Source organism: Periophthalmus magnuspinnatus, chromosome 5, assembly GCF_009829125.3.
Source record: "Periophthalmus magnuspinnatus isolate fPerMag1 chromosome 5, fPerMag1.2.pri, whole genome shotgun sequence".
In the NCBI taxonomy this organism is placed as follows: domain Eukaryota; kingdom Metazoa; phylum Chordata; class Actinopteri; order Gobiiformes; family Gobiidae; genus Periophthalmus; species Periophthalmus magnuspinnatus.
The window spans coordinates 16,670,256-16,692,591 of NC_047130.1; the positions used below are offsets into that span (position 1 = coordinate 16,670,256).

General features: G+C 42.4%; 1 protein-coding gene across 1 annotated transcript in view; it reads right to left on the reverse strand.

The window, feature by feature from the left end:
* Nucleotides 1–22,336, reverse strand: part of LOC117371532 (electroneutral sodium bicarbonate exchanger 1-like) — a 48,729-nt gene that overhangs the window by 10,679 nt on the left and 15,714 nt on the right. Inside the window, exons 6-23 of the mRNA XM_033967233.2 lie at nucleotides 22,149–22,237; nucleotides 18,926–19,083; nucleotides 16,764–16,851; nucleotides 15,462–15,608; nucleotides 13,905–14,002; nucleotides 12,112–12,286; nucleotides 11,448–11,581; nucleotides 10,505–10,750; nucleotides 9,808–9,913; nucleotides 8,342–8,503; nucleotides 7,381–7,494; nucleotides 6,568–6,729; nucleotides 5,525–5,776; nucleotides 4,648–4,716; nucleotides 2,947–3,120; nucleotides 1,102–1,233; nucleotides 551–654; nucleotides 294–393 (exon numbers count right to left, since the gene is read on the reverse strand). Coding sequence (XP_033823124.1) covers nucleotides 294–393; nucleotides 551–654; nucleotides 1,102–1,233; nucleotides 2,947–3,120; nucleotides 4,648–4,716; nucleotides 5,525–5,776; nucleotides 6,568–6,729; nucleotides 7,381–7,494; nucleotides 8,342–8,503; nucleotides 9,808–9,913; nucleotides 10,505–10,750; nucleotides 11,448–11,581; nucleotides 12,112–12,286; nucleotides 13,905–14,002; nucleotides 15,462–15,608; nucleotides 16,764–16,851; nucleotides 18,926–19,083; nucleotides 22,149–22,237 — 2,510 coding nt within the window. The remainder of the gene's footprint in view (nucleotides 1–293; nucleotides 394–550; nucleotides 655–1,101; nucleotides 1,234–2,946; nucleotides 3,121–4,647; nucleotides 4,717–5,524; nucleotides 5,777–6,567; nucleotides 6,730–7,380; nucleotides 7,495–8,341; nucleotides 8,504–9,807; nucleotides 9,914–10,504; nucleotides 10,751–11,447; nucleotides 11,582–12,111; nucleotides 12,287–13,904; nucleotides 14,003–15,461; nucleotides 15,609–16,763; nucleotides 16,852–18,925; nucleotides 19,084–22,148; nucleotides 22,238–22,336) is intronic.

Consider the following 22,336-nt stretch of genomic DNA (forward strand, 5'->3'; position numbering starts at 1 on the left):
GGTCTGTTTGTGATGAGGAAACCACGTAATAACACAGATCAGATGTGTTGACCTGGTTTATGGTTAATATCTCCGTATTACTGGGGCTATGACAAACGTGTGGACACAATCACTAAGGAAAAAAGTGATTTGACAGAGCACAACATCATAGCTACTGTTTATTTCCCTTAAGTTAAGTCCCTTGAGTTATACAGGCCACTGCCCTCCATCTGAAATCACGACATCAGATCGTAAGCGTCAACACAAGCTACAGGTAACCACGACAACAGGGTAAACAGAGGGAGGGGCCTTGCCTTCTTGGAGCTGTGCGTGTCTTTGTGGTTGGAGTTCAGGGCTTTCCACACAGTAGTTTTAGACATTTCATCTGAGATATTAATGTCAGAGGGGTCAGACCTGGGAGGGCATCAGGGTGAAAACAGAGAGACAGCAACAGGGAGAGGTTCAGGGTGAGTTCGGGTTATAGAGGAACACAGGCCAAGCAGGTACATGCAAAATATCTGGACTTGTATCATAATCCTCCTGTAAGTTTGAATGTAATGTCTGTCTCTACCTGGGGTCGTGTGCTTTTTGTGTCTGTGCAGGTTTACACGTCTCCATGGCGATCTGAACCGTCGTCGAGTCCTCGGATTTAGACGGAAGAATTATCTGAGACTCCTGTTACACACAAAGTACAGGTAAAACAGCTGAGCCTCACACAGATTACACACAAAACAGGTCTGACACTGTAGTAGCTGCTGAAGCTGTTTAGTTGTGGTTTGACCATAGACTCTATAAAGCAGGAAGTAGGCATTTAGCAACGCTGTCAATCAAACCTGTTGCTAATGCTAGTGAGGTTCATTTCTTGATTTACAGACACAATAGCGAAATAAAAAATAAAAAAACAGGATCATGTCGAGTAGGTTAATACAACCTGTTCAAGACCAAAATGAGGAGTTTGACAGCAGCAGTTACAAAGACAGGGGACAATGTAAAGATCACTTCCTGTTTGAAGCGCGGCGGCTCGCAGGTTAACTATGCCCATTTATATAAACAGTCAATGGGTGTGACACTCAGAGCGGTGCAGCTAAGGAGGATTCTAGATTCACTATTCACTTTTCTGACCTCGTCTTTAATTTTTGAGGCGTCATCCAGATTTTTCTTCTTCCATTCGGGTATCAGGTCGTCGAGGTAACTCAGCTCCCTCTTTGAAAAGCACAGGTCCAACAGTTTACGCACGAACACCAGGGCCAAAACCTGACACACAAACACAAACATGAACCAGGGCAGAATCAAGACAGAGCACACAGCCCCACCGTCAACCCCACCATCAACCCCACCGTCAACCCCACCGTCAACCCCACCGTCAACCCCACCGTCAACCCCACCAACAACCCCACCGTCAACCCCACCGTCAACCCCACCGTCAACCCCACCGTCAACCCCACCGTCAACCCCACCGTCAACCCCACCATCAACCCCACCGTCAACCCCACCGTCAACCCCACCGTCAACCCCACCGTCAACCCCACCAACAACCCCACCGTCAACCCCACCGTCGACCCCACCATCAACCCCACCAACAACCCCACCGTCAACCCCACCGTCGACCCCACCGTCGACCCCACCGTCCACCCCACCGTCGACCCCACCGTCAACCCCACCGTCAAGCCCACCGTCAACCCCACCGTCAACCCCACCGTCAACCCCACCGTCAACCCCACCATCAACCCCACCAACAACCCCACCGTCAACCCCACCGTCAACCCCACCGTCGACCCCACCGTCGACCCCACCGTCAACCCCACCGTCAAGCCCCCACCGTCAACCCCACCGTCAACCCCACCGTCAACCCCACCGTCGACCCCACCGTCGACCCCACCGTCGACCCCACCGTCAAGCCCACCGTCAAGCCCACCGTCAACCCCACCAACAACCCCACCGTCGACCCCACCGTCGACCCCACCGTCGACCCCACCGTCAACACCACCATCAACCCCACCGTCAACCCCACCGTCAACCCCACCAACAACCCCACCGTCAACCCCACCAACAACCCCACCGTCAACCCCACCGTCAACCCCACCGTCAACCCCACCAACAACCCCACCGTCAACCCCACCAACAACCCCACCGTCAACCCCACCATCAACCCCACCGTCAACCCCACCGTCAACCCCACCAACAACCCCACCATCAACCCCACCGTCAACCCCACCAACAACCCCACCGTCAACCCCACCGTCAACCCCACCAACAACCCCACCGTCAACCCCACCAACAACCCCACCGTCAACCCCACCATCAACCCCACCGTCAACCCCACCATCAACCCCACCGTCAACCCCACCGTCAACCCCACCATCAACCCCACCAACAACCCCACCGTCAACCCCACCATCAACCCCACCGTCAACCCCACCATCAACCCCACCGTCAACCCCACCAACAACCCCACCGTCAACCCCACCGTCAACCCCACCATCAACCCCACCATCAGGAGCCCGTCTGCAACAACACAACCACAGATACGGTAACAATAACTGTTCATGTGAATTCAGATTGTGATATTACTAAAATTTAATTAAGCAAAACACAAAATACAATCAGACTGTTGACATAAATAAAGGGACTGAAGCACTTTTCTGGTCGAGGGTCCATCACCTGCTTGTCTCCATGGAGACAAGCAGGGTCAAATGAGTCCACTGTACACTGTCTGCATCTAATTATAAACAGCTTAATTGTCCGAGAATCAGGAAGTGCAAGCTGTTAGCATGCTAGTTAGATAGATACATATTTATTTGTCACATACAATGTCACAAATACAGTTAATAATATGCAGCGAAATGCCAAGGAATTGTCCGCTCTGGTTGTGAAAAGTGCTTATAAACTCATCATGGTTAATAATTAGGACGTTCTGAATGCATAAAGTAAGTGAGGAGTAACTTTGGGTGTTGTGTCCAGACTGACCATCATGGGGAAGACGATAGCGGCCGGCGACGTCTTGATGACCCACAGCAGCACGAGGCAGGTGAGCTGCGTCACCGTGAACACGTGCACTTTTCTTAAAGGGACGTGACGCAGGTAAATGAAGTCAGGCTGATGTTTGGCCGGCATCCCAAACAGCTTCAGACGGTCAAAGAACTGAAAGAGAGGGAGAGGGGAGGAGAGGAGGGAGGAGAGGAGGAGAGAGAGGGAAAGAGAGAGGGATAAGGGGAGAGGGAGAGAGAGGGAGGAGAGAGAGGAGGAGAGAGAGGGAGAGAGCATGAGGGGGGTAAGGGGAGAGGGAGAGAGGGGAGGGAGGAGGAGGGAGGGAGAGAGGAGGAGGGGGAGAGGGAGAAAGGGGAGGAAGGAAGAGACAGGGAGAGAAGGAGGGGGAAAAAGGGAGCAGGAGAGAGATGGAGGGGAGAGAGGAGGGGACAGGGAGAGAGAGGGAGAGAGGAGGAGAGGGAGGGGTTAAAGGAAGAGCAAGGGAGAGAAGGAGTGGGATAAAGGGAGAGGGAGAGAGAGGGAGAGAGGAGGAGAGGGAGGGGTTAAAGGAAGAGCAAGGGAGAGAAGGAGTGGGATAAAGGGAGAGGGAGAGAGATGGAGGGGAGAGAGGAGGGGACAGGGAGAGAGGAGGAGAGGGAGGGGTTAAAGGGAGAGCGAGGGAGAGAAGGAGTGGGATAAAGGGAGAGGGAGGGGAGACACGAGGAGACAGGGAGAGAGAGGTAGGGAGAGAGGGAGAGAGGAGGAGGGGGATAAGAGGAGAGGGAGAAAGGGAGGGAGGAGACAGGGAGATAGAGGGAGGGAGAGAGGGAGAGTAGAGGAGGGGGATAAGGGGAGAGGGAGAGAGAGGGAGGGAGAGAAGGAGTGGGATAAAAATGTGACCATTTATCAAATACAAAAGGTGTAAATATTTAAAAGTAAATTAGAAATCCATTGTGCTGGACAAGTTCTTCTTATCAGACTAACCCCACAGCCCGTGTTTGTTTAGTGTGACAAAATAACATCATTTAGAAATTAAAATCACTAAATATAAATGAACATGTATAATTCAATGGGAAAAAAAACAAAAAACATTCAAAGTTAAAATTGTAAATATATTGTAAATAATATATATGTTTTTGAATGAGAAATATGAAACTGACTCAACTTAGCCTGGATAAGTGTCTTTAACCCAGACTAACATGAGCTGTACTGTGTTTGTGGAGCGAAACTGGCAAACAATTTTTTCAAATCTTAGTAGTTTGGAATGCTAAAAATGAAAATATATATATTATAATGTGTATAATTAAAGTGAAATTAAAACCAAAGGGGAAAAGGAAAGGTATTTATGAATGATACATAGTCACATTATGCAAACTACAAGGCTCAACTTAGCCGGGATAAGTGTCTTTAACCAGACTAACATGAACTGTACTGTGTTTGTTTCTCTCATGTGACAATATACTACAGTTTGGACAGTTAAATTAGTAGTGACAAATATTGTTGTATAATTAAATTGGAAATAAAACTGAAAAGTAAAGTGAATATGAATCTGTGTTAGTGATGATATGGGAGTCAAATCATGCCTGAAAGTAACGTAAAATTGACAAAATACTTTTCAAACAGAAAATAAAATCGAAAGAGAAAATTGTAAACATTAAAATGTATTTATGAATGAAAAACAGGTCGGCTCTTGTGTTGTACCTGAATGCCTTTTAGTGAGGACGCTCCCATGTAGAGGAAGACTCCGTACAGCACTGGCATCGGTATAAACTGCACAAACAATAAAACTCACTTTACTATTTTATTCATGTATTTCAAATGTGTCCTGCAGGTGGCACTGCTGCACCACCTCCTGCACAGTGTGACCTGCAGCTCAGGGTCATGTTTGTAAAGAGATTCCGTGAGATTCATTCACACCAAGAAACAGTAAGAGCCAGATTCACTTTGTTGATAATGACTAAAGTTTAGATTATATCATGTTGTTGAACCTGTTTTATGAATGTCAAAACAAACTGTTGATTTTTGGAGGTTTTTCTAATGTTATAATGTAGTTCCCTCATCAAAAACATGCCTGAAGGGGGAGTAATTTAGCACAGAGAGCAAGTGAAACTTATAAAACAGGTTAATACATTGCTTTTGGTGAATATAGCATTTTCAAAACAATAAAAAGAAACATGGTGATAAATATGATATGTGTTATAGTTAATACCCCGTAGAGATAAAATACCCCTCTTTAATACCCCATACCCCAGGTCTGTTTCTGATGAGGAAACAACATTAGAACAAAGATCAGAAAACAGCATCATATGGACATTTAAAGGCCCTTTACCCAATTTTTTTCCATGTATTTGAACAAGTAGCTCGTTTAATCAGGAAGTACACATTAGCATGATAGTTGTTGTTAGCTTCACCATCACAGAAACACTGGTCTCTGAGAGTTGTGGAAAGTGCTTATAAACTCATCATGGTGAATAACTGAACTGTTTAAGATGAAATAGTTCTGTTTTTTTACGTTTTGAAGACGTTAAAAATCAGGTGCAGGCCTTTAACTTTTTCATGTCCTGTCCCTTTTCCTCACCTGCAGCGCTCCGGTCATGAACACGGAGCAGCCCATGAGGAGGAAGATGAAGAGGCCGGTGACTCTCTGCTCGCGGATCCCCAGGAAACGCGGCTGCTCTCCGGGCGCAGAGCTCTCCGACTCCAGCTTCAGACTGTTGACGTGTGTGATGGACAGGACCGTGGCGGCGACGAACCAGGGCAGACCCATGATGGAGCACACGGCCAGCATCACCCCCACCATCAGGAGGTCCAGATGGTACCCACAGCCCTTCTGCAACAACACAACAGCTATGATGAGAATAATGCTCACTTTAATTCAAATATTTGTTAAAGGGCTGATATTATGCTGTTTTCTGATCTATGTTATGACAAAACTATCACAAACAGACCTGGAGTTATGTTTTGTTTCATTCACACATGTTTAACACACAAACCCTGTATATTTAGGCTGAGTTCTTCTCTCAAACAGAAAACACGGTTCCACCTTGTGATGTCATCATGTGGCGATACAGGAAGTGCTCCACTGTGTTTTTAAACTCCATACATCTTCACTAGAATCATTTGGATCATTTCAGGTCTGGAATTGCCAATCTCTACTGAACTAAACATAAAAGGAGCTATCACTTCATGACATCACAAGGTGGAACAGAGCATTTTGAGCTTTGGAGATGTAGACAGACTAATAATAAAGTGTTACTCAGACATGTGTGAATGAAACAAAACACAACTCCAGGTCTGTTTTTGAGGAGAGAACAGCATTAGAACATGGATCAAAACTCACAAGAGTCAATTTTGTGTAATATATGACCTTTAAGATTTTCTCTGGGGTGATTGATTTTCACACTGCAGAACGAGGAAGTATTTCAATCTATTTAACTTGTCTGTAGCTCTAACGAACCCCTTCTGTGATCAAAATAATAATACCGCAGAACGTTCCACACAAAGCAATAACAACTACAGTACATGGAAACAAACACACACTAGAAAAGTTACACAGTGAACCTTTAAATATCTAGTTATTGTGAGATCATATATTCCCGCCCCGTGCCCCTGCTCTCGCACCAGTAGCTTGTGCTCTTTGCGGTTGATGATGACTGCGGTGATCTGCTGATCCATGAAGATGAGGATGGTGCAGAGCAGAGCCGGGATTGCAGCTGCCAGAGCCGTCCACCAGGGGTTCGGCCCGATCGGGTTTATCAGCCAGCCACGATCGTCCCGAGTCGGCTGGAAACACACAAGGGTACATGGTTAAAGAGGGAGTATTTTATCTCTATGGGGTATTAAAGAGGGGGTATTTGACTTTTATGGGGGATTAACTGTAACACATAACATATTTAGAGCACCATGTTTCCTTTTATTGTTTTAAAAATGCTGTATTCACCTAAAACAACGCATTAACATATTTTATAAGTTTCCCTTTGTTTCTGATGCTCTGAGACCCCCTCTCTTTGCCCTCTGTGCTAAGTCACTCCCCCTTCAGAGCACTATGACAACACAACCAGTAGCATCCCACTAATGAAACTACTGCACATCACATCAGGTTTGTCAAGTTGTAGTGTACAGTTTTGTATCATGTTTTTGTATATGTATGGAGAATTGTCGTGCACACGGGTGATGTAGACTTGTGGGCGGAGCATTGTACAGAATCTTACAGTTAACTGTAAGGAGGGTTTGAATAGGGCCTGGGAGAGATCGCTAGATTACTCAGACATGCGTGGATGACATCTAAAACCTCTTCAAACATGTTTTTGATGAGGGAAAAAACATTGTAACATGGTAAAGCTCTCCAAAAAGTGTATTTTGCATAGGACCCCCTCTTTAAGCACACAACATGCATTCAACATGCTCTTGTGAATAGATGGGTAAATTTCTCACCTTAAAATTACTGGGCACTTTGAGCTTCTGTGAGGGCACTCCAACAATGTAATCCAGGACGACCATGGTGAGGATCGTGATGAAGACGGCGAAGTCACTGATCATCGACCGAACCTGGGAAATATACACATACTCATTTATCTAGTCTTTATTTGTTGATTTATTTATTTATTTAACTCTTTTTAGCTTTTAAGTCTCTGTTCTAGTTCTTTTTGTTTGAATGCAGGATAGTCTGGGAGTGAGCTCACAGCAAATACAAGAAGTTTTGAGGAATATCTTCTCACATACCTTCATATAATTCAGAATGAAATCTACTTTTTTTTTTACAAGTGTTCAATGTATGTCAGTCCCCTGAAAGTTTTTCTTTTTTACTCATAAACTGTTGTGTTTGTTTCTTAAACTGTATATGTAAATGGACATAGCTAACCTGCTAGCCGCCGCAAGTTTTTATTTCTATTGTGTCCGTAACTTAAGATATGAACATTAATAACAAATCAGGCGCCTTCTTTCCCCGAGGTCGCTAAGGACTTGCTAAGTCAGCGGCGCGGACGGGAAGGGGCTCTACCTTCACCAGCCTCCCTCCAGATTGGCTCTTTGGTTGCTATGATACTTGCAGTTGTAATTCAAAATATGGATCTCTGCTCCAAATTGGCCCCTATATCTGCTCTAGCCTCAATGAGCTTCATTTGACTGGAGCCGAACACTGTGGATGACGTCACACTCACTTAGTCCACTTCTTTATACAGTCTGTGGCCTGTTTTGACACAAATGGACATGTGTGTCTCCAGTTGGCTGATCTGTGTGTTAATCAAACCTATGGGAACAATTCCAGACTACACTTCTTTACACTACTTGAAATGCACTTAGACTAACTGATCAGGCAAACAACCTCTTGAGAGTGTCACTATAGTCTGTACTGGCTTACAAAAAGAAAAAAAAATCTGTAAATGTTGCATTTTACCTTAGTTGGAAAGTATCTGCTGGTTTTGAATTGCTTGAGGAACGCTGACATGAAGAAGGTGGAGAAGAACAATATGGTGGACCAGAAGAGCACATCAGGAGTGTAGGGTCCATGATGTCCACAGGCACTGCCCACAAACTGACCATGAAGACCCAGGCACTCCTGCTCACAACAAGATCAAGAACAGAACATTTGAGTTATATTGCACATCTGACCATTCAAAACACACAGAGGCAAAGTTACACAAGGTTTTTCCAGGGTGGTTTTAATATATCAGGGAAAAATTAATTGAATGGAAATGAATCTATACATGAGGATGTGTAGATTGAATGTAAAAGATTTGAGTGTTTTTTCATGTGGATATGCCCAGTAATTACACAGATATTAACCACAAACCAGGTCTAAACATTTACATTTAGCAATTTCTACCATATATCTCTGACCTGTCCCCAGCTCAGTTTTAAACTACGGCCAGTTTATAACATGATGTAATGTGACCCTCTGCTATATTAGTTTTTCCAGCTCAGTTTAAACCCATTAGTGGGGAGTTAATGATATAATGTCCTTTCTGCTGTTTGCTGAAGACTTGGGGACACTTAGAGAAAGCTGAGCAGGCGCTTCAAAAGTTAAACAATAACCACGGTAACCACCTCAAACTGGAGAAAAACACAAAATAATGAATACCTGCGTTACCCTGAGTTCCAAAGTGTATAGTCTCATATTTGTGTTACCTTTCATACAGTGTATAGTCTCATATTTGTGTTACCTTTCATAGAGTGTATAGTCTCATATTTGTGTTACCTTTCATAGAGTGTATAGTCTCATATTTGTGTTACCTTTCATACAGTGTATAGTCTCATATTTGTGTTACCTTTCATAGAGTGTATAGTCTCATATTTGTGTTACCTTTCATAGAGTGTATAGTCTCATATTTGTGTTACCTTTCATAGAGTGTATAGTCTCATATTTGTGTTACCTTTCATACAGTGTATAGTCTCATATTTGTGTTACCTTTCATAGAGTGTATAGTCTCATATTTGTGTTTCCTTTCATAGAGTGTATAGTCTCATATTTGTGTTACCTTTCATAGAGTGTATAGTCTCATATTTGTGTTACCTTTCATACAGTGTATAGTCTCGTATTTGTGTTTCCTTTCATAGAGTGTATAGTCTCATATTTGTGTTACCTTTCATAGAGTGTATAGTCTCATATTTGCGTTTCCTTTCATAGAGTGTATAGTCTCATATTTGCGTTTTCTTTCATAGAGTGTATAGTCTCATATTTGCGTTACCTTTCATAGAGTGTATAGTCTCATATTTGCGTTTCCTTTCATAGAGTGTATAGTCTCATATTTGTGTTACCTTTCATAGAGTGTATAGTCTCATATTTGTGTTTCCTTTCATTGAGTGTATAGTCTCATATTTGTGTTTCCTTTCATAGAGTGTATAGTCTCATGTCTGCATTACCTTGACCGTGAGGTTGGACCAGGGCACAAATGCAGCAGTGATGTTATTCTGATTCCACAGCTCCAGAGTTTTGTTATTGGGGTTATCGGGCTCCGCACATCTGCAGCTGGACAACAGAAGTTGACAGTGACATAAAGGTCTGTTGTCACAGTTGATGTGGTTTAAATTGTAAAAATAGATCGAAAACTTGTTGGTAGGACTGTGAAAGTAATTTGAATTGAGGTAAAGATTCATTCATGTCTAATATTTAATAGTCAGCTTGGGTCTTTTTAATGCAGAGGGTTCAGGCTTTGGAGGGGGAAAAATATTAGTGTTTTGTGTTAAATGGCTGATTTAAAGTTCTTTTAATATGACAAAATGAAATTGAATCAAAATCGTGATTTTGTCAGCTTTTACAATACACTTTCTCTTTCAAAATTTACTGTTTTATGAGGAAAAAGAAACTGCAGCTTCAAAACACAGTCACAAATTTAAATGTGATGCTTGTCAGAAAAATTTCATCATTTTCCAAAATTGTTCAGCCCTTACAAAAACCAATGGCCTATGTGGTATTGATGAATGGTCAAATTAGGTTAGGTTATGGTGCACTTTATACTGTTACCGCAATGAAATTTGTCCTCTTTTGAGATGTGGTTTGGGTGTGCCTGATACATGTGCTTGAAATAAATAAATGAAATGAAAATAAAATGAAACTCACTATGCCAGTGTTAGCTTGTCCAGGTCGCTGTGTGCGTTAAAGGGGTAGATCTCTCTGAGGTGGAACAGCTTCTCCAGAGCCTCATAGATGAAGATGAGACAGATGAGCGCCGCGAAGGCCTCCTCTGTGAACCGCGTGATGTAGCAAACCAGAGAGCTAGCATCCGTCGCTACTAGCAACAAGCACAGGAACGCTGTCCACAGACCGATACAGGTGCGCAGGGACAGGTAGGACAAGCCATAGTCCCTAGAACACAAAACATTTTAAACTCACTTTCACTAGAACACCAAAATGAACCTATTTTTAGTCACTTTCACTACATTTTAAAGGACCATTGCATAACTTTTCTATTGTAGGTTCTGCCACCTATTTTTCTCTTTAAAGGTCCTATATTACACAAAATTGACTCTCGTGAGGCTTATTATGTTGTTCCCTCCTCAAAAACAGACCTGGAGTTGTGTTTTGTTTCATTTGTACATGTTTGAGTAACACTTTATTATTAGTCTGTTACATCTCCAAAGCTCAAAATGCTCTGTTCCACCTTGTGATGTCATGAAGTGGTAGTTTTCAAGTTAACAGCTCCTTTTACCTTTAGTTTAGTAGAGATTGGCAACTCCAGAGCTGAAATGATCTAAATGATTCTAGTGAAGGTGTGTGGAGTTTAAAAACACAGTGGAGCACTTCCTGTGTTTACCACACGACATCACAAGGTGGAACAGGGTGTTTTCTGTTTGAGAGAAAAACTCAGCCTAAATATGCAGGTTTGTGTGTTAAACATGTGTGAATGAAACAAAACACAACTCCAGGTCTGTTTGTGATGAGGAAACATTAGAACAGATCAGAAAACAGCATAATATGGGCTCTTAAAAGGTGCACTGTGCAACTTTTCTGATGTAGTGTATCTTTATTAATTTGCTGAATTTAAAGTTGATTTGTGCTTTACCTGCAGAATCTGAAGAGGATCTTTTCAAAGACCAGGACGGGCCCGGTGCTTCCCAGGATGGTGAGGGGCTGACCAGCGAACAGTGAGTAGGCCACTCCCGTCATAGACGCCCCCAGCAGTGACTCTATGGCACTCTGCAAAACAAGGATTTGATTTTCAACACAAAGGTGAGCGAGCTAGTCAGCTTGTCACTCTAATGTTATGAGATGAACTTGTTTAATTCCACATTTGTTAAACTGTTAAATGTAATGATATTTATTAACAGTAACAGTCACAATACAAGTCAATTTCTTCATTTTTCATATTAATTTTGTGTATTTATTTTTGTTTTGCTCAAAGCCGAAGCTTGAACTCGAAAACTTTAGTCAGGATGTTTCCACGAACATGGTAAAAATAACCCCTCAAATCATATGAAAAGTATTTTTTACTTTTTAGTCCTGTTCAAAAATGTAGTGGAGTAGAAAGTACAAATACTGCTCTCAAATGTACTGAAGTAAAAGTAAAAGTATCCACTGTAAAATGTACTTAAGTAAAGTACAGATACCTGAAAATTTTAATTTTTACTTTACTTTTACATCAAAACCTTCTACCACTGCAAATAAATAAACGAGCATGTTACTAAGTGACTAGTTTAGGTTAAAGAGTGAAGGTGTTTTCCGCTTACGATGCGTCCCTCCGTGGCCTCTCCCAGCAGACCTCCAAAGGTGATGACGGGGGACATACAGGCGCAGTACAGGAACAAGAAGGACGCCACGCACTGCAGACTCAGCCCGTCTCTGTAGTCACTCAGGTAGAACGGAGCCTTCCTCTTAATGTCCAGGATCAGACCTCCAAACAACCTGAGGACACAACCACAGAGGTGTTTAGGCTTTATTATTATTATTATTATTATTATTATTATTATTATTATTATAGTTATTATTATTATTATTATTATTGTTACAGCGGCACATTTCATTAGCCATGCCAAGAGTTTAAAGGGCCATATTCTTCTATTCACTGATCTGTTCTAATGTTGTTTTCTCATCACAAACAGACCTGGAGTTGTGTTTTGTTTCATTCACTCATCACTGAGTTCTTGTCTCAAACTGAAAACATTCTGTTCTAACTTGTGATGTCATCATGTGGTAATACAGGAAGTGCTCCACTATGTTTTTAAACTCCACACACCTTCACTAGAATTATTTTGGATCAATTCAGGTCTGGAATTGCCAGTCTGTATGGAACTAAAGGTAAAAGGAGCTGTTCGCTTGATAACTACCACTTCATGACATCACAAGGTGGAACAAAGTGTTTTGAGCATTTAGACAGACTAATAATAAAGTGTTACTCAAACATGTGAATGAAACAAAACAAAACTCCAGGTCTGTTTTTGAGGAGGTGATGACGCATGAGAACATGGATTAAAGCTCATAAGAGTCAGTTTTGCATAATATCGGACTTTTAAAGGTATAGTGTGAAACTTTTCAAAGTCACCTATCTTCAATCGCATATGATTTATTACTGAAACCTCCACAAGAAAAGTTGCATAGTGCAGCTTTAGTTTAAGCCCTGACTGTGGAGGCTCTGTGGATACTAAAAACACCTATAATGATTCATAATGAGCTTACGTAATGTAAAAAGCCTAAAACACATTAGCACTAGCACGGTAAAGACCACACTTATGACATCATCTCTCACAATAGGGCGGCAGTGGCTCAGTGCTTAGATTACTTGTCTACCACCCTTAAAATCAGCTGTTTGAATCACTATCACACCACGTGCTGCTGTTGTGTCCTTGGGCAAGATCATAGACTGTATAAAGAAATGGAATAAGTGAGTGTGATGTCACCCATAACGTTCAGCTCCAGTCAAATTAAACTCATTGAGGCTAGTAGTTATAGCGGCGAGTTTGAGTTCCATATTTGGAATTCCAACCTTGAGTATCATAGCAACCAAAGAGCCAATCCAGAGCGAGGCTGTAGAAGTAACGCCCCTTCCCGCCGGCACTACTGGTTTAGCAGGGCGCTTAGCAATGCAGTCAATCAACTCTGTTGCTAACGCTAGTGGGAGCGACGTCGGTGAAAGAAGGCGCCTGATATGTCTGATTTTCGTTATTAATGTTCACATCTTGATTCATGGACACAAAGTGAAATAAAACCCCAGGAGAGTAGATTAATACAAACATTTAAAGACCAGAATGACGAGTCTGACAGCAACAGTTACAGAGAGAGGGGACACAGAATTGGAGTCGATGCAGCCGAAAGCGCGTCCATGATCACTTCCTGTTTGGAACGCAGCGACTAGAACGTTAGCTTTGTAAGTTTATAAATGCAGCCTATGGACAAGACACATCAGCTACTTTACATTTCTGTAGTGTGAATGAGTGACTGGTGATAGTGTGAGGGGTCAGTGGTACAGACTTTTATGATGTGAGTTTTGTGATGTGATTTTTGTGATGTGAGTTGGCACAGTTACCTCCCAGTCCTCTGCAGCTCTGGCCCATGGTGCTCACCGTGCTCTTCCTCCACTGGACACATTGTCCCATTAGACACTGAGGGCATCTTCCTCTTCTCCTGAAACACATGTAACACAATATCAGTAAGATTCACCATATTCTGCCCCGCCCACTATTTCCATAAATGCTACTAAACCGTGCTTTCTTTGTAGTAGCACTCTGATTAAGAGGAAATCCCATTCTTTTCAATAGAAAATTTGGGAAAAGCTTTGGCGCTGAAATATTATATAAAGTAGGTTGGTTTATGTCAAATGTTCAATGTTTATGTGCAACAACAAGTCAACACTGTACCGATTCTCTGGGAAACTTCAAAACGCCTCTGTAGTCCCTAGAGAACTTATTTGTTTGTCAAGATCGGCAGCTCCATACAAAATAATACAACCCAAGTGACGATGGCGGCAACGATGGCGCCCACGGTAACTTCTGGAGTAAGGTGAAACTTTTTAGAACAGGGACAAAAGTACTAAAGCCTCAGGTGCATTCGGTAATTCATATTTTTTCATCGTATTTTCAGTAACAGTTTGGCAGATTTGCAGTCTTTGTTCATGCGTTAATATGACGCCCCGGTGTGAACGCACCATAAAGCCTCGTTCACACACACAGCCTGACCCAGGAATTAACCTGCATTTTGCCAGAACAGAGTCGTGTGTGAACAAAGCCAGAACTGATGCCTGCAGTTTTGATCTGGCAATTTTCCAGGTAAATTACTGAAAATATGCAGGAAAACTTTATGGGTGAGTAAAGCCAGAAAAAATTGCCAGTGCCATTGGTTGGTTTCCTTGGTTACGAGCCTGGTGTTTTGTACCTGGGACTTTACAGGATCTGTGTGTGTGAACGGGGTTTAACTTGAAACAGTGTTGTTTTTTGTTTACTCTCAGTTTGTTTTTTGTTTACTCTCAGTTTGTTTTTTGTTTACTCTCAGTTTGTTTTTTGTTTACTCTCAGTTTGTTTTTTTGTTTACTCTCAGTTTGTTTTTTGTTTACTCTCAGTTTGTTTTTTGTTTACTCTCAGTTTGTTTTTTTGTTTACTCTCAGTTTGTTTTTTTGTTTACTCTCAGTTTGTTTTTTGTTTACTCTCAGTTTGTTTTTTGTTTACTCTCAGTTTGTTTTTTTGTTTACTCTCAGTTTGTTTTTTGTTTACTCTCAGTTTGTTTTTTGTTTACTCTCAGTTTGTTTTTTGTTTACTCTGTTTGTTTTTTTGTTTACTCTCAGTTTGTTTTTTGTTTACTCTCAGTTTGTTTTTTTGTTTACTCTCAGTTTGTTTTTTTGTTTACTCTCAGTTTGTTTTTGTTTACTCTCAGTTTGTTTTTTGTTTACTTTCAGTTTGTTTTTTTGTTTACTCTCAGTTTGTTTTTGTTGTTTACTCTCAGTTTGTTTTTGTTGTTTACTCTCAGTTTGTTTTTTTGTTTACTCTCAGTTTGTTTTTTGTTTACTCTCAGTTTGTTTTTTTGTTTACTCTCAGTTTGTTTTTTTGTTTACTCTCAGTTTGTTTTTGTTGTTATTCTCTGAGACACACACCTGCGAGGGCACGTTTTTGGGCGGCTCGATGCGTATGGACGGATCCCACTCTCCAGGGGGCAGCACTGTCACCTGGTCCAAAAACTCATCTATGCCAGCCAACAAGTCACTCCTGTCTTTGGCTTTGTACGCCACGTCATGGAAGATCTGTGCACAGAGAGAGGGGGAGAGAGGGAGGAGAGAGGGAGGAGGAGAAAGATAGAGAGGGGGAGAAGGAATGATGAGAGGAGAGAGAGTGAGAGAAGAAGAAAGGAACAAAACAGGAGGAGGGGAGGGATGGAGGGAAACATGGAGGAGAGAGGAGAGACGAAGAGAGGAAAAGGGGGGTGGGAGAGACAAATAGGGAAGGGGGGAGACAAATGGTGAAGGGAGGGGGAGAGAAAAGGGGGAGGGGTGATAGAAAGAGAGGGGAGAAAGAGAGCGAGAAGGGAAGAGGGAGAAAATGTGGAGGAAGGAGATAAAAGAGAGTAAAGAAGGGAGGAAGGGGGGAGAAAGGATGAAAGAGTTGGAGAGAAGAGAGAAAGCATGGAGAGAGTTGTGGAAAAAGAGGCAAAAAAAGAGAAAAATTGGAGGGGGGATAGAAAGAGAAGGATAAAGAAAAGAACAAGGGAGAAGAAAGATGAGATTTGAGAGGAGAAAGACAGAGGGAGAGGAGCAAGAGTGAAGAAGGATGAGAGAGAACACAGGAAGTAGAGAGTGGGGGAAAGAGAGAGAAGGATAGACAAAAGGAGAGGAGGCAGAGAGAGGGGGAGAGAGTAGGGAGGAGGGGAACAAGGCAGGGAGAGAGAAGAGGAGAGAAAGGGAGAGAAAGGGAGAGAGAAAGAGAGCAATATATATATAGAGAGTGAGATAGAATTAGAAGACAGGAGAGAGGGGAGAGAGGAAAGTGGCAAGAGAGAGGAGGATAGAGGGAAAGAGAGGAGGGAGGGAGAGAGAATGACAGAAGAGAGGAAGGAGAGGAAGAGGGGAGAGAAAGTGAAGAAGAGTGAGAGAGAATTGTAAGACAGGAAGGAGAGAGGACAGGAGAGAGAGGGATAGACAGAAGGAGGGGAGAGGAGAGGATGGGGAAAAGAAGACAGGGAAAAAGATGAGAAGACAAAGAGAGGGAGGAAGAAAAAGATAAATGATGAAGGGAGAGAGGGGGGGAGAGAAATGGCAATGGGAGAAGAGAGAGGGAAGGATAGAAGAGAGAGGGAGACAGACAAAGACAAACAGAGAGAGGTGAAACCGGATCTCCTAACTGCGTCCTGTTCATTAGGCTGCAGAGTGGTGCATTGTGGGAAATTGGCGACAGCGTCTTACCTCGTCCGTCATTATGGTCGCCATGGAGCGTCCAATTTCATGGTACTGCTGAGCCTTACCATCAGGACCCAACAGGATGAACAGAAACCTGACAGAGGAGAGGAGAAAGAGGGGGAGAGAAGAGAGGGGGGGTGGTGAGAGAAGGGAGAACAGAGGAACAGAGGAGCGAGAGAGAAGAGGAGAAAGAGAGGGAGAAGAGAAAGGACAGAGGAGAGGGGGAGAGAAGAGGAGAAAGAGGGGGGGAGAGGAGAGGAGAGAGAATAAGAAAGAGAGAGAAGAGAGAGGAGAGAAGGGAGAAGAGAGAAAAGAGAGGGCAGAGGAGAGGAGAAAGAGAGGACAGAGAAGAGAGAGAATAGGAGAAAGAGGGGAAGAGGAGAGAAGGGAGAAGATAGAGAAGGGGGGAGGAGAGGAGAGGAGAGAGGACAGAGAAGAAAAGATAGGGCAGAGGAGAGAAGAGAAAGAGATGGAAAGAAGAGAGAGAGGACAGAAGAGAGGAGAGAGAGAGATGAGGAGAGGAAAGAGAGAGAGATGGGGAGAGGGGAGAGAGAGAGGAAAGAGAGAGAGTACTCAGAGAAGAGACGGAGGAGAGAAAGAGATTATGATCTGGGTATCATTCATTGTGCAAAAACATGTGGCCTGAGCAGGTCATGTATTTTCAGACTTTTTGGAGTAACTTAGGGCAGCGCTATATTTGTACTTCATGTTTTGACATCGTGGGACCTCAGAATTAATCTATAATGTATTTTTATAATGTCTGATACTGTGTGAAATGTGTTTTTTTTGTCCACCATCTGGTAAAAGGGAACTAACGAGCTCATGGACATGTAAAACATGAAGGGAAAGCTGGAACACACTGATTTGCATTCAAAACAACCACTGTGGCCAACTCAAGATCAGTTTGTACTATTTTTACACACAAAACAAAAGGAAAAATAGCCTTTTGCAGCCGTTTGTCTGCCTGAATAACAAAAATAACAATCTCATTTTAGTGATTTGGCCTTCAGCTTTGGAAAAAGAAACCCCAAGATGATAATTGTGAACACTAAATATTACTGACACTAAATATACACTGAGCAACTGCCACATGACGCCAGCAAACACAGCTGTTTGAGGGCTCAAATAATCCACTAGATCCTGCTTAATACTTGTAGTAGTAGTACTTGGCTCATACTAGTACTTAGTTCATAGTAGTAATACTTGGCTCATAGTATTACTTGGTTCAAAGTAGTGGTACTTGGTTCATAGTAGTACTTGGCTCATACTAGTACTTGGCTCATACTAGTGCTTGGCTCATACTAGTGCTTGGCTCATACTAGTGCTTGGTTCATAGTAGTGGTACTTGGTTCATAGTAGTACGTGGCTCATACTAGTGCTTGGTTCATAGTAGTAGTACTTGGTTCATAGTAGTAGTACTTGGTTCATAGTAGTACTTGGTTCATAGTAGTAGTACTTGGTTCATAGTAGTAGTACTTGGTTCATAGTAGTACTTGGCTCATACTAGTACTTGGTTCATAGTAGTAGTACTTGGTTCATAGTAGTAGTACTTGGTTCATAGCAGTAGTGCTTGGTTCATAGTAGTAGTACTTGGTTCATAGCAGTAGTACTTGGTTCATAGCAGTAGTACTTGGTTCATAGCAGTAGTACTTGGTTCATAGCAGTAGTACTTGGTTCATAGTAGTACTTGGCTCATACTAGTACTTGGTTCATAGTAGTAGTACTTGGTTCATAGTAGTACTTGGCTCATACTAGTGCTTGGTTCATAGTAGTAGTACTTGGTTCATACTAGTACTTGGTTCATAGTAGTAGTACTTGGTTCATAGTAGTACTTGGCTCATACTAGTACTTGGTTCATAGTAGTAGTGCTTGGTTCATAGTAGTACTTGGTTCATAGTAGTAGTACTTGGTTCATAGTAGTAGTACTTGGTTCATACTAGTACTTGGTTCATAGTAGTAGTACTTGGTTCATAGTAGTACTTGGCTCATACTAGTACTTGGTTCATAGTAGTAGTACTTGGTTCATAGTAGTACTTGGCTCATACTAGTACTTGGTTCATAGTAGTAGTGCTTGGTTCATAGTAGTACTTGGTTCATAGCAGTAGTACTTGGTTCATAGTAGTAGTACTTGGTTCATAGTAGTAGTACTTGGTTCATAGTAGTAGTACCTGGTTGGGATGGGCACTTCAGTGAGCCCCGTGAGCAGTACAGCTGGAGACAGACGAACAAACGCCACAATGGGACGTTCCAAAAAGTCCAGCTCCCCCACTAGGACGTTAGATGCCTCTGCACCCTCAGGGATCTTCTTCATGAAGTGCAGATCCACCTGGGACAGAACAGACAAAACACAGTGTAGGAGATGTATTCAAACAGTCCTCTGCATTTGACCCATCCTTCAGCGCTTCAGGGAAATGAGCAGTCAGGGACCCATCTGCACATTTAGAGCTCGGATTCATCAACACGCACCTATCTGGAGCATTGTGCCCATTATAAACTTTCAGTCTTTATATATTATCTTTCTGTATTTTTTATACAAATCTCTACTGAACTAAAGGTAAAAGGAGCTGTTAACTTGAAAACTACCACTTCATGACATCACAAGGTGGAACAGAGCATTTTGAGGTTTGGAGATGTAACAGACTAATAATAAAGTGTTACTCAAACATGTGTGAATGAAACAAAACACAACTCCAGGTCTGTTTTTGAGGAGGGAACAACACTATAACGTGACTTAAAGCTCAAAAGAGTCAGTTTTGTGTAATATAGTACCTTCACTCAAAGCACTTTACATCAAGGAACCACTCACCCATTCACACACACATTCACACACCAGTGTACACAGACACAGGGCGCAAGGAGGGTTAAGTGTCTTGCCCAAGGACACAACGACAAGATTCATCCGTGTGAGCTGGAATTGCACCGCCAACCTGTGAGTCAGTGGATCCAACCACTCAACCAATGATGTTTATGTCGAGAGCGGGCTTCGAAGCGCCAACCTTTGGACAAGTGGACAAACACTCCAATTCTTCTCTCTGCACAGAAAGGCCCCACACAACGCCATTTTTTTTTTGTTTTTGTTTTTTTTTGGGGGGGGGGTAAAGTAAGAAAGATGCTAGCTACGATTTGCACTGCTTGATTTTAAAACTAGCGGGTTAACCTGCAGCACGGATCTGTTCCTCCTGTGCTTTGGTGCTTTCATATTGGCTGGTCTTTGGTCTTTATCTCAGGAAAACCTCCCAAACAGCTGATTTTGTGACAGTAATTGTGTGAGTTCCTGCATCCTGAAACACTACTGTAGCTCCATCTGCACACACAATACTTTGAAAGACTTCCTTGTTCAAAAGATTTTAGCTTCCTCTTGAAAAAATGAAACCGAAGCTCACTTTCCTCTTCCAGGTATTGTGCAGTTCATTGAGAGTGAACCAGGGAAATAATTCAAGCCTCACCAATTGAAAGGAGAGGCTCTGACAATGTGCAGATCCAGATCGGTTCCACACATTTAATGTCCTATATTACACAAAACTGAGCTCTAATCCATGTTCTAATGCTGTTCCTTCTCAAAAACAGACCTGGAGTTGTGTTTTGTTTCATTCACACATGTTTGAGTAACACTTTATTATTAGTCTGTCTACATCTTCAAAGCTCAAAATGCTCTGTTCCACCTTGTGATGTCATGAAGTGGTAGTGTTCAAGTTAACAGCTCCTTTTACCTTTAGTTCAGTAGAGATTTGCAATTCCAGGACTAAAATCATCCACATAATCTTGATGAAAGTGTATGGAGTTTAAAAACACAGTGGAGCACTTCCTGTATTTCCACATCACAAGGTGGAACTCAGCCTAAATATACAGGGTTTGTGTGTTAAACATGTGTGAATGAAACAAAACACAACTCCAGGTCTGTTTGTGATGAGGAAACAACAGTAGAATAGAGATTAGAAAATAGCGTAATATGGGGCCTTTAAACTAAAAAATGCGGAGTAGGATGTCTGTGTATGTCTGTGTGCATCTAGGTAGGTTCCATTACAAAATTTAGTTCTCCTTTGCAACCATAGACTGTATAAAGAAGCGGACTAAGCGAATGTGACGTCACCCACAGTGTTCAGCTCCAGTCAAATGAAGCTCATCGAGGCTGCAGTTATAGGGGCCAATTTCCATATTTGGAATTTTCAACCGCTAGTAACATAGCAACGAAAGAGGCAATTCAGGTTGTTGAAGGTAACGCCTCTTCACGCCTCCACCACTGGTTTAGCAGGGAGTGGGAGATTAGCATTGCTGTCAATCAAACCTGTTGCTAGAGCAAACGACCTCGGGGAAAGAAGGCGCCTGATTTGTCTGTTATTAATGTTCATATCTTGATTCATGGACACAAATAAAAACTGGAAACTCTCCCATGTCTCCTATTTGGAATGCAGCGACTAGCAGGTTAGCTATGTCCATTTACACTGATTGGCCAAAAAATAAGTCGGCACCAAAAAAAAAAGGTCACACACTCTAATATTTGGTTAGACCGTATTTAGCTTTGATTACGTCACGCATTCACTGTGGCATTGTTTCGATTTCACTTCTGCAATGTCACAAAATTTATTTCCATCCAGTGTTGCATTAATTTTTCACCCAGATCTTGCATTGATGATGTTAGAGTCTGACGCTGCACAAAGCCTTCTCCAGCACATCCCAAAGATTCTCAGTGGGGTTAAGGTCTGGACTCTGTGGTGGACAATCCATGTGTGAAAATGATGTCTCATGCTCCTGAACCACTCTTTCACAATTTGAGCCTGATGAATCCTGGCATTGTCATCTTGGAATATGCCCGTGTCATCAGGGAAGAAAAAAATTCATTGATGGAATAACCTGGACATTCAGTATATTCAGGTGTCAGCTGACCTCATTCTTTGAGCACAGACTGTTGCTGAACCTAGACCTGACCAACTGGAGGAGGCTCATATATATTTGCTTAGTTAAATCCAGGTGGCAACTTTTTTTGACCAGGCAGTGTATATATACAGTCTATGTTTGCAATGCCCTATAGGAAAAAAAAAAAAAACTTTATTTAACCAGGTTAGACCCATTGTGAGGGTGAGGGCTGGGTGTTCTGCAGCACATATCGAAACACAAGTAACAGAAACATTATGACATGGAAACAATTGAATAAAAGAAACATTTAGAGACACACAAATCCTCCAGCTACGAGAGTCCTGACTCCTGACTAAGACCAGTTCAAGACCTGAAGATGGTGAAAGGTTTAACCCAGAGACAAGGACATGGGTCAAATGCAGAGGATCAATTTACCTACAACGATCAACAGGCTGAAGTTTAAATTCATTCTGGGTCCCAGTTTTTATTTTAATTACCAAGGAAATATTAAAATATAGTAGACGTTTGACTCCTTACCTTACTGAGGTCTGGGTGAGAATCTGGAGCAGAGCCGTTCTTGTGTTCTGAGCTCTGGGTGGTGGGCTGAGGAGGAGCGCTGGTGCTGCCTGGATGAACCAACACAATGAACTTTGGTCATTCTCAACAAAATGATACGTTTTTGTTGTGGTTTTCTATTAAGTAGGCTACATCTTCATAAAATCAAC